This window comes from Humulus lupulus, chromosome 2, assembly GCF_963169125.1.
Source record: "Humulus lupulus chromosome 2, drHumLupu1.1, whole genome shotgun sequence".
Classification (NCBI taxonomy): Eukaryota; Viridiplantae; Streptophyta; class Magnoliopsida; order Rosales; family Cannabaceae; genus Humulus; species Humulus lupulus.
The window spans coordinates 106,791,052-106,803,735 of record NC_084794.1 but is presented as its reverse complement, the minus strand read 5'-3'; the positions used below and the strand labels follow the sequence as shown (position 1 = coordinate 106,803,735).

Sequence of the window (12,684 nt, the reverse complement as noted above, 5' to 3'; positions counted from 1 at the left end):
AAGATCATATTTGCTGTTTTTTACTCCTCCAACCCACGACAAAGATCACTGCATATATGCTGAATTGCTACAGTACCCTAGCATATATGCTGGGGTACTGTAGCTACCGCATATGTATTTTTTTTTTTTTAATAATCTTATATATATATTATTTAAGTTTAAAATTAATTTATTTTGATTAAGTTAAATTGTAAATGTTTAGATTAATTTTTTTTTGGAAGTTTTTAATTACAATTTAGATATATCATAATTATATATATTTTTTACACAATTTTAGTTAATTTTTATAATACACTCATAAAAAATAATAATTAACATTGACATATAATTAAAGAAATACTTAACAAAATACAATTAAAACATTACAAATTTAAACATACATTCATTAAAAAAAAACATACATTATAAAGGTAAAATGAAATACACCAAACATAAATCGGAAGCAATGACATAGATTTAAAAAAAAAGAAACTACGATAATAATTTAATAATTTAGGAAATCATTTTTCGTTTCGTCAAGATAATCAAAGTATTGACTAAAATTTCCTGGGAGGTTCGTCTCAGATCCTTGGCCTTCATCTGTAGCTCCTTCTCTGTGAGCTTCATTAAATCGAGATCCTTGATTCTGAGATGCTCGATATTGGGATCCTTGATATTTAGAACCTTCTGTTTGTTCACCATATTTAGATGTTTGTGCTCTTCTTTTGTAAATTTGTCTCTTTTCATTTTGAATAAACTGGCGAAATTCTGGATCGGATATAGAATTCAAATCCGTAAATAGTATTTTATTCTCTTCTTTCATTTTAGCCAATTCAACCTTCTGTCGTCGAATTTCATTCCTTTCTGAGTTACCCTTTTCTATAACTTCGACAAGCTTTTGATTTTGCTCCATTAATTTTTTAAATTGGTCATCACTTTTTTGTTTTTCTTTTGCCTTTTTCACACCGATAGGTCGTTTACTTAAATTAGTAGTAATTTCATCGTCATTCACATTAAGATTAAATGAATTCATACCAGTGGATGCTGATGCCGATGACTGGACACCATGAGAATATGATTGGGGCGAAGTAAAATTACGATCTTCTTCTTGGATTCTAATTGGTGCACTAGTGTTGTCATTTGTAAATTTCTCAATATCTTTAAGGATCGGCCACACATGATCAAATTTGAATCCTCTGTTGTATTTTGGATCTTGTGCTAATAACATCTTCGCTTGATTTAACTGTTCAAATATAAATAAGAGAATGAAATGAATAAAAATTGAAAAAAAGTTAGTGACTATAAATAAAATATACTAATATATACTCACAATATCTTCTTGTGAAGCACCACTGGGATTTTTATTTTGAATTTGGTTAACGCATCCCCTTAATTTTCCAACCGCGGTAAGAATGGTCGTCATTCGAGTTTGCAAAGATCTTACAGGTCTAGGTCGAAGAAGAAACTTTTCATACGAGTGATACTCCGCTTCAACTCTTGACCAAAACTTCTCTTTTGATTGGTATCTGCCTATGACAGGATCTTGAGACACGTCAAGATACACATGGCATAAATTCATATCTTCCTCAATCGAGTATGACGCAGTACGAATTGAAGTCATTTTAGAGCAAAATATAAGTGTTTCAGAAATATGTTGAAGGTGTGTGGTCTTCTTCAAAGAGTAATATGCACTTATATAGGGATGCAAAAATTGGATAAAAATCTGATTTGACAACACACTGCCAAGAGATAAAATAAGATAAGATATCATATCTTCAAATGCAACGGTTGAGATCATAGTCAAAGTAATCCACGGTCCAAATCAATTCGTCAAGATTCTTATCTTTAAATTTTAAAATCTGATTTGACAACACACTGCCAAGAGATAAGATAAGATAAGATATCATATCTTCAAATGCAACGGTTGAGATCATAGTCAAAGTAATCCACGGTCCAAATCAATTCGTCAAGATTCTTATCTTTAAATTTTAAAATCTGATTTGACAACACACTGCCAAGAGATAAGATAAGATAAGATATCATATCTTCAAATGCAACGGTTGAGATCATAGTCAAAGTAATCCACGATCCAAATGAATTCGTCAAGATTCTTATCTTTTAATTTTAAAATATGATTTGACAACACACTGCCAAGAGATAAGATAAGATAAGATATCATATCTTCAAATGCAACAGTTGAGATCATAGTCAAAGTAATCCACGGTCCAAATCAATTCGTCAAGATTCTTATCTTTAAATTTTAAAATCTGATTTGACAACACACTGCCAAGACATAAGATAAGATAAGATATCCTATCTTCAAATGCAACGGTTGAGATCATAGTCAAAGTAATCCACGGTCCAAATCAATTCGTCAAGATTCTTATCTTTAAATTTTGAAAAATTAAAGATAAGATTATGTACACTATAAAATATGGATATCATGCAGACCATAATACACACACAAATTAGCTTTGATAAAAGATGAATTCTTATTATGGCAGTTCATCTTATTTATCATCATCTTCTTCATCTTCAGATGATGATTATTATGATGATCTAGAAAATCAAGTGGTATGTCAAATTACTGCAAACAACAATTTTTGCATCACTCAACACCTCAATAAAGATGGGTCACGCCGGGGCTCAATTCCTGGTCATATAGTTATCAACCATGACCGGGAAAATGCTGATCGCAATCTCTTTAATGACTATTTTGCAGAAAATCCCCGGTTTAATGATTCGATGTTTCGACGAAGATTTCGAATGGGTCATCATTTATTCCTTCGTATATTTGATGCTATACAAAGGCATGACAATTACTTCGTCCAACGAAGGGACGGACTCGGTAAACTTGGGTTGTCCGGCTTGCAAAAGGTAACAGCTGTATTTCGAATGTTAGCATATGGTGTACCGGCAGATGCTACCGATGAGTACATAAAAATTGGAGAATCTACAGTTTTAGAAAGTTTGAAGCGATTTTGCCGTGCTGTTTTCGAGGTGTTTGGAGCTCGCTATCTATGATCACCTAACGTTGATGATGTTGCAAGGCTACTCCACATTGGTGAACGTCGGGGCTTTCCAGGAATGCTGGGTAGTTTAGATTGTATGCATTGGAAATGGAAAAATTGTCCAACGGCTTGGGGAGGACAATATGCCAGTCGTAGTGGATCCCCAACCATTATTCTTGAAGCTGTAGCTGACTATGACCTTTGGATATGGCATGCATATTTTGGTCTACCGGGATCTAATAATGATATTAATGTGTTGGAGGCATCCCATCTTTTTGCTAATCTTGCTGAAGGTATTGCTCCACCCGCTAATTATGTCATCAAAGGTAAAGAATATAATATGGGTTATTATTTAGCTGATGGTATATATCCAAAATGGTCTACTCTTGTTCAAAGCATTCACGATCCACGTGGTAAGAAAAAAAAGTTTTTTGCAATGAAACAAGAAGCATGTAGAAAAGATGTAGAACGCGCATTTGAAGTATTGTAGTCAAGATTTGCAATCGTGGCAGGACCAGCGCGCTTATGGAACAAGAGAGTGTTACATGATATAATGACTTCTTGTATTATTATGCACAATATGATAATAGAAGATGAACGTGATGTTAATGCAACAATTGAAGAACGAGTCGACGTGCAAAGTCCAGAAGTGGAGATGCTAGGTGATGATGATACTCGGTTTCAAGAATTCCTTGCTCGACATAAAAAAATTAGGGATAAAGAAGCTCATACTGAACTTCGAAATGCATTAATTGAACACTTATGGGACGAGCATGGTAACTCCGAGAATTAGTTAAATTTAATCAATCTATCTACGTGTTATTTAAGAGTTAATTAAATGTAATGGTTTTTTTCTTACCTCTAGTAATGTAATATGTATTTCAGTAAATTTAATATGATTTTTTTTAAATTAGTGGAGTTTAAATAATTTAAATATTTTTGTCAAATTATTAATAATTTCATCTTATTAAAATAATTAGTTTGATATAATAATTGTGATGGTTTTAGTAAAATAATATAATAATAAAAAGTATTCAATTATGTAAAAGAATAATAATATAATAATGAAGAATATATTTTTTGGTGTAACTTTTGGTGTTGTGGTTGGAATGGGAAAAAATAAGATGCTGAAATTTTATCATATTTGGTGATGGTGCAACGGCAAATACGGTGTTGTGGTTGGAGATGGCCTAACAATGTAAGAGAAAATGGTGAAGAACCCCAAACAGGTAAGAACTTACAATGGAATGTATCGGTAGGAATCCCCCTAGACTCAAAAACTTGGAGCCATTGGGTGGTTTCCCGATGGAACATATTATAACAAACTATCATCGGAAAACTATTATTGGGAAATTAATGAAAGTCCCAAAACATACATCTGTAATTGTAACGACCCAAATTCACTAATTAGACTTAAGGGCCTTTATTAGTGTGCCTGGAGGGCATAATGGGAATTATGTGTGATTTTAATGATTAAGATGCATGACTATGATTTAAAGCATGTTATATGACTGTGTGTATTATGTTATGTGATAAATATGCTATGTGATTTGTACCACGTGGGTGTGGTGATATCAATGTGATGCACGTGCCGAGACGGTCCTAGAAAGCTAGATAATGGTAACTGGTGATTTGGTAACTTGTGTAACTGTTAGTAACCATAGAGAGTAACAGGTTTTGTTGGAGAAGTGGTAGAATTGCAATGTTAGTAAAAGGACAAGTGTGCCCTTGAGGTTTAGTTAGGAAGGGGTATTAGTGGAGGGATAAGGTGGTCTTTTGGCAGTGGTTTAGGTGAGTTTCAGCTGAAGGAAAATATAATCACGTATAACACTTAGGGAAATTGATTTATGCTGAATTTTGGAGACCTAGAGATAGAGTAAGAGAAAAGGAGAAGAAGGAAGCTGAATTTGGCTCTTGGAAGGAGAATCAAGGGGTTTGAAGTTATCAAATCAAGCCTAGGCCAAGATTATTCAGAGGTGAGTATTTATCTATGATTTGTTTAAGTTTCAAGTCTAGATTTTAGAGGATAAGCATGAATTGAAGCAAGTTAGTGGCTGGTTTTGCATGAATTCAGAGCTGGAATAATCAAAAGAGAAGGTGATTTGAAGCTAGAGTTGAGGAGAATTCAAGCTGTGTTCTTGACTGAGGTAAGAGTGTATCATGTTTAATTTTCGTAGCTGTTATGGTTTAAGAATCTAAAGGGTCTGGTTTGCACTTTTCTCAAGCTTTTGTTCAAGGGTTTGAATCTGAAATTTAAGTATGAATTATGTGGGTGGTTGTGTAATTGAGCTAGATTATAATGTTTATAGGTTGTTGAATGGTCTGTGTGGGGTTTTAAATTGGTTTTGGGGCTTAGGTATAAGTTTGGGGTGATTTGGAGTGATTTGGGTTCGGGAAAAACGTAAGGGGAAACCCAGAAATCTGGGTTCGCGAAGGAGCGTCGCGGCCCTGTTCTTGGGCGCCACGGCGCGAGGCTATTTCTGGGCAGAGCAAGCTGTCTGACTTGCTGGGCGCCGCAGCCCTATAGGGCAGCGCCGCGACGCTAAGCCAATTTCAGGACATGGGATTTTGCAATTTTGAGCCTTTGCTTCGAGGGTTCGGGGGATGTCTTCGGTGCATTGTTTTAGGAATTTGGGGAATTCCGAGAGTGTGGGATTGGTTCCGGGAAGTAGTTTTGGATTGATTAGTGACAAAGGATGTTTCATTTGTGTTGTGATTAGGTCTTTGGAGAGGCTCGGGGTAGAGGACCGTGCTCGCGGCTTCGTGGCATCAGAAACTAGTGAATTGAAAGGTAAGAAAATTGCACCCGGTTGTATGATTATGTTGGGACTAAGTGCTCCCGAGAGTTGTATCGTGTCAATGTTGGTATTACGCCATGGGACATGTAATAGCGGTCTAAGAGTGCCGTACACGATTTTAGCGCGCAGGGCGCGAATTGGCCATTGGGAGCCAAGGACAATGGGATAACGGAGGGAGCAGCCTGAGGGCGCTAGCCCTAGTTATCATTTGTGAACTGTAAATGATATGAATTGACATGCCTAGTATGTGGAATACTTGATTATACTGATTGATGATATGGTTGAGATTATGTAATGCAATGTGGGATTTTGACTTGTTTGCTAAATTGCTTATGCTTTGTTGCTATTGTGTTTTCTTGCTGGGCCTTGGCTCACGGGTGCTACGTGGTGCAGGTAAAGGCAAGGGCAAGCTGGACCAAGCCTGAGGTGGAGAGCTCCGAGGTGAAATGTACATAGCCAGCGGTTCGACTGCCACGGTCGAGGAGTGGACCAGGACAGGGATCACCTAACTACTTGTTTTGCCTTAGTATGGCCGGTTGTTGTAAATAAACCTTGAGTCTTTTGTAAACGGTCTTTGAACTTAATATTTTTGGGATCCTATGTAACAGATGATACTTTTTAATGAAAATGTGGCTTTTGAGACCAAAACGCTTTTAACCCTAGTTCCTTTATAGTTTCAATAACACGATTTTATTTAAATGGCTTGATTAGCAAGTCTGGCACTTTATAAACACACAGTGTAACAGTCTTGGCTATCCAGGGCGTTACAGTAATACTTGAAACATGAATGGTAAGAAAATCCTATGAACGATATGAAATTCGAAATCTTCAACTTATGTCCTAAATATAAAACACTGAAACAACATTTACATAATTGACGAAAAATGCATATCGAAAATACTCTGAAATTTCATATGTTTACACTAAGGAATAAGAAATTTTTTTTTAATTATATCATTTCAAAATACCAAAAAATTTTACTTTTGAAATGTCAAATGAAATATAATATATTTTAATTTCTTATAATAAAATTAAATGTACATAATATTTTTAGAAAAATATTATTTTTAATTTAATTTTAAAAAGTTATATTTCTCTCTTACATTATTACAATTTTTTTAAATAATGACATATGCATTATATTACTATAGATGTACTTCTACAACAAACTAAAATGATAAAATATCATATTTTATCTTATAAAATATACCAAAATTGATCTTACACCTAATTATGATGAAACCGTTTTTCTAATTGTTGGCCGCGTTTTTGGCCAACGACGTGTAGACGTCCAAACAACAAAAACCTTCAAGAGAAATAAACGACACAGACAATTTTTATAGTGGTTCAGCCCCAATGTGTTGGTAATAGCCTAATCCACTTAGAGTTGTGATTATAGATCTGCACTCAAGATCAGATGAACCTGAGTCAACTGAGTTTCTTCAGTGCAGATTACAAGAATACAAGAATTCTCTCAAATACAAGTACTCTCTCTCTAGAAAATTAGAATTCAATCAAAGGTCCAAAAGTCCTCCTTATGATGCCATAAGCCTTGTATTTATAGGCTCAGGATCGTACATATGATATCCCCCATAATCGGGATATTTTGTTATTCTCATTATATTCAATTTACAATAATATTCAAAATATAACAGTACACTATATTCGTGGGATAAATGAGAGATTCCCGCGCAAGCCAAGACCGATTCTTGTTGAAGCTGTTTCTGGGATCTCTTGCGTATCTTTGCTCTATCTAGTCGATCCATATCTCATTCAAGCTGGTCGACCACACATTCTCTGGGCAGACACGCACCTGACTGGGCAGACATGCACTTGGCTGGTCGGACATGGTCATGACCGATCGGCCAAGGTCATGTCTGGTCGGCCAAGGTCATGCTTGGGCAGACAAATACTTGACTGGACGAACAAGGTTATGCCTGGGTAGACAAACATGTGACTTGGCGGACAAGGTCATGCCTGGGCAGACAAACATGTGACTGGTCGGATAAGGTCATGCCTGGTCGATCATGACACTTCTCTGGCCAGTCAAAATTCTTTATTGGTCTACCGGGTCACTCCTAAGCCAGATCACCCAACCATTCCTTGCCATTTGTCATTTCTATTGTAACGCCCCAACTCCAGGGACCGCTACAGTGCACATTGCAAACAGTGCTAAACTCGCTAATCGAGTCGTTTGGCCATAAACGTGTGACTAAGTATGATTAGCGGTTTAGGGGTTAAAAACTTTGGTTAAGATGAAACGTCTCACTAGAACGTTTACTGTATACATTGGGATCCCAAAAATATAATTTCAGAGTTTATTACAAAAGATTATTTACATCAAGCCGATCTAGGCGGCAAAAACAGGGTTCAGCCCTAGTTCCACTTTCAAACCTCGCCCAAGTATTGGTCGAGCAGCTGCATATGTACACGTCATCACCTAAGCTCTCCAACTCAAGGATGGTCCAACTTCCTTTTTCCTTTACCTGCACCACAAAGCACCCGTGAGCCGAAGCCCAGCAAGAAAACTCATATGCTCATAAACAGTCATATCATGATATCAAATCATATCTGGCATGCCTAGCTATCATAGCTCTATTCAGCATGCAAATGAGTTCAAACAGATGCTGGGGTATCCAGGACAAGAAATCCTGGCCTTCTGATTGGAGGACTACTAAGTCAATCCTAATCAGATGAGTGACTGCCAAACAAGTCACTAACCAAATGGAAGAGTGGCTGCTAGGTAAGCCACTAGCCTTCAAGCGCTTATAATATTCATCAAATGAGTGTCGCAACACTTGAGGTTCCGATAAACCACGCTGAGTGACCGACAAGCGAGTCACTAATTCAAATGGAAGGGTGGTTGTTGGGTAAGCCTCTAGTCTTCAATAGGTTCTGGTAACCATACTGAGTGACTGCCATGCAAGTCACTAATTCAAATGGAAGGGTGGCTGTTGGGTAAGCCACTAGCCTCCAAGCGCTTATTTCATTCATCGACCCTCGGGGTCGGTCTGGCATTAATGCTCTTTGAGTCATTCAATGCTGATAGTCAAATAGACCTCATCTTTGATGGCTTGCGTGATACACGCTAAGACCATTCTGACTAATGAGTCAGTACAACGTGACTAGTGCCCAGTACCACTGCCGAACCTGACTAATGAGTCACAGCTTCACAGTTGATACTAACACCTTTGCCAATTCTGACTAATTAGTCAGTACCATGCACAAGTAAGCAATGCTATCAATGTGTAATATATGCCAATTATCCAAGGACAGGGCATTCAGCATGCTTACTAAACAGTTGCTAGCATAATTATGATCATGCACAAACTCAGAGACTCAAGCTCTGACCAATCTCATATTCATCATTCATGGCATGCCCTAATCACATGTTTCTTGTGCATCACATGCATCACATTTAATCATCCAGCATGCCTTGACAATAATCATATGCAAATGGGCAAGATTGCCAAGCATTCGTTATGCTATCAATGTTTACATTTAAACATTCAACATGCATCAATCATAACCATGCATGTCACATATGGGGTGCAGTTTTCTTACCTTTGGTCCAAGCACAGGTTACCAACAAACGAGCCACAAGCACGATCCTGATCCAAGCCTCTAGTGTAAACCTCCGATTGAGTTGTTTCCAACTAAATCCTCCGGCTAATAAGCTTCTAATTCTCCTTAGGATTGCTATGCCTCGATCCTCGCTCGATTTCGAGTCCTAGAACTCAAGATACCTTCAAAAATGCGATCGGGAACGAAAAGGGAACTTTAGGGAGAGAGAACGTACAGATCGTTCTTTTTATTTTCTTAAAAGGTTACTTCAAGCTTAAGTAGCTTCCAATAAAACCTAATGCTCGGGGTCCCGAAAACACCCCCGGGGACATTATAGTCAAAACTTCCAGAATTTCCCCCTGGTCTTACTAACTCCCCATTTATCACCAAATGTTACTTCCCATTACCCAATAACCCGGTAATGCTCTAAATACCCCTTGACTTACTCCAAGTCAAGCTTAAATCCCGTTGTGACTTTCCCACTAGCTTACCTCCTAGGATCGTCTTGTGCTGGGTAACCCTGGCTTAACCAGATAATAACAAAGCACCACGCCCATTTCACATATATGCTAAAAATGCCCGAAATGGCCAAAATATGAAAATCACCCAATTAATCACAAATGGGTTCACATGCATATTTAATACACCTAAACATGCATAATATCATTAAATAGCATAATAAAGCAATTATGGCCCTCCCGACCTCCTAATCAAGGTCCTAAACCTTATTAGGAAATTTGGGGCATTACATCTATTGCCACGTCATCAAACTCCAATTTTTGGGGATAACATTTGCCCCCCAAGTTTATTATATGATACACTCACATAATAAACTTTTCTTCTAGCAAAATGCTTTTGAGGTCATCCAAAAGCTTCCATTCGGTCGATAACTTTCACGTAATTCCACGATTGAACTTGTCTTTTGATTTATTCAAATTCTATTTTTTGATCTTGTGGTAGTATCCCATGAGTAAGAAAACATGTTTGTGCCCCATGTCCTTGACATTTATTGTCCTTTTGGACCTTATAGTCAATTGGTCATTATTTTTTCTAACCATTCGGACAAGGGGTATGCCCCAAGCTGCTTAGACGCAAAAGATTTAGCCTTGAATTTCTATGCCCACCAATCAGTCACCTTGATGCCCCTCAGACACCTTGATGCTCCTCGGACATGCACTCGGACACCTCGGCGCCGGCTGGTCGGATGCCCAAGGCTTAGCTCCTCGGACGCGTGCTGCTCGGACAGGACGAATGCTGCTTGGACACAGCCGCTCGGACACAGCCCAAGGCTTAGCACCCCAGTCTCACGGACGAATGCTGCTCAGACACAAACACACCCGATCGGATGCAGCTCAAATCCAATTGGACACAGCCTTGGCTGCTCGGACACCAGCCCTCGGATGCGCGCCATTCGGTCATCAGCCTTCGGATGCCCAGCCAGCCATTCGGATGCAGCCCCCCAGCCGATTGGACGCACACGTGGAAGCAACCCAGCTGCTCGGACACTGCTCGGATGCAGCCCTCGAACGCGCGCGAGGGCCTACTTCAGCACACTCGGCATCTGCTTGGGCACATGACATAGCCATTTAAGCCTATGCCTAAAACTTTCCCTACCAAAAACCATCAAAGCACCTTGTTCGAATTTCCCAAAAGTGTCTTGAGAGATTGATTTCTCTCAATCAATCTTGGGAAAAATTGACTTCTTTTCTCAAAGAATTTTTTTTACTGTGTAGTAAATATTTTTACTTTGCATTCATTTGCTCGTGTTTGTTTGATCCACTCCAGAGACTCATCGATGTTATTTATGCTAAACAACAGAGTTTCCTACTCGATCGGTGATACATGCTTAGCCGACCAGGGAAGTTGTATCTGCTCTCCCGACCAGGAAAACTTTGCACCTGATCAGCTAAACCTTGTACCCGGCTAGTAGTTTGCTCTTTATTCTTGTGAAGACAATTGTTGCTTAGCAGCTTTGATATTTCTCTCTTACAGCTGAGTTGTTGGCATTTATACTTTACTTTTCTTTTCTAACTTAAAACATTCTAAGTCTTTTTAGACTTAAAAAGTTATAAGTTTTTTGTGAATAGTAAAGTCACTTTGATGTATGCCTTATATTTTCGCATGAGTACTTAGTTTTCTAACTTAGAAATTTTAGACATTTCATAAGTCCATACTAAGTATACTTTCTCACACTCTTATTGCTCTAACATTTTATGAGCATAATTTTATTGTCACACGAATATCTGCTTCTAACTTAAAATTTAAAAAAATTCCAAGTTACTTAAGCTTTGTCAAACAAGTTAGCTTAATGGCCTTTTTAGACTTCAAAAATTTACAAGTCAGCCTAAAAACATATACCTTAACTCGTGCTCTTATTGCCTGTGTTAAATTATATACCAGTATACCCCATGTGCCCCCCAGGTGATCGAGGGTTGAAAGATCCTTAGTCACTTGCTACTTGACCGAATCTGTTCGAGCAGTTGATTACTCGTGAAACACATAGAATATATGGAAAATATTCGAGCAGTTGAACACTGCTTGAACGTATCGACCAGTTGAACACTGTCCGATTTTACCGACCAGTTGAACACTGCTCGAATAACTAACACACATGCACATTTGTAGCAAGAATCGACCACGTTGCGCATAGTCTTTTTCATTACTCGTAAATTAAAAAGGACAAAACATGTCTAATAACGAGTCTTAAACAACCAAAATTGTTCAAAAATAAAATGACTGGTTAGCAAATAACTAGCTCATAAACCAAACTTAAATAACAAGTCAAACAACTCGAAATCAAGCTACCACTCTGAAAGCGGTATTTAGAAATAATATATTCACAGACGCTTGCCGTTCCAGCGGCTCCTGATCCTAGCACTCCCGCTCAGCATACTTCTCCTTTGCTTCGTTGCTTTCCTCAGCCAAGTGTGGACCTCCACATATAGTGTCTAAGGTAAAGTCCACAGGTCCGGGCTGCAAGGGTGGAGATCTTTGTCGCTTGAAACCAGGATTGCTGCTACCTCCTTCTCCTTGGGGTGTCTCTGCCCGGTATTTCCTCAACTTGCCCGACCGGAGAAGAAATTCTATCTCGTCCTTGAGGTGATTGCATTCATTCATGTCATGACCATAATCTCCATGGAAACAACAAAACTTATTCATATCTCTCTTCCTCATCTCTTTCCTGATGGGGGGAGGCTTCTTGTAGGGAACCTCTTCATGACTAGCAAGATATATCTCTGCTCGGCTGGTCGAGAGAGTGGTATAGTTAGTGAACTGAGGCTCATACTTGGTTGCCTTTTCATTTGAACTTAACTTTACTTTCTTTTCCTCAT

The 12,684-nt window shown here is 38.1% G+C and overlaps 1 protein-coding gene and 1 pseudogene across 1 annotated transcript; one reads left to right on the top strand and one right to left on the bottom strand.

The window, feature by feature from the left end:
- Positions 1-406: 406 nt before the first annotated feature.
- On the bottom strand, positions 407-1,620 carry LOC133816237 (glutathione S-transferase T3-like). Its single transcript, XM_062248841.1, has 2 exons — positions 1,310-1,620; positions 407-1,222 (listed from the first exon to the last, which is right to left on the bottom strand). Exons 1-2 carry the CDS (start codon positions 1,598-1,600, stop codon positions 485-487), a joined length of 1,029 nt encoding a protein of 342 aa, XP_062104825.1. The 5' UTR covers positions 1,601-1,620; the 3' UTR covers positions 407-484.
- Positions 1,621-2,463: 843 nt separating this feature from the next.
- LOC133816236 (uncharacterized) lies at positions 2,464-3,825 on the top strand (annotated as a pseudogene).
- The last annotated feature ends 8,859 nt before the right edge of the window (positions 3,826-12,684 follow it).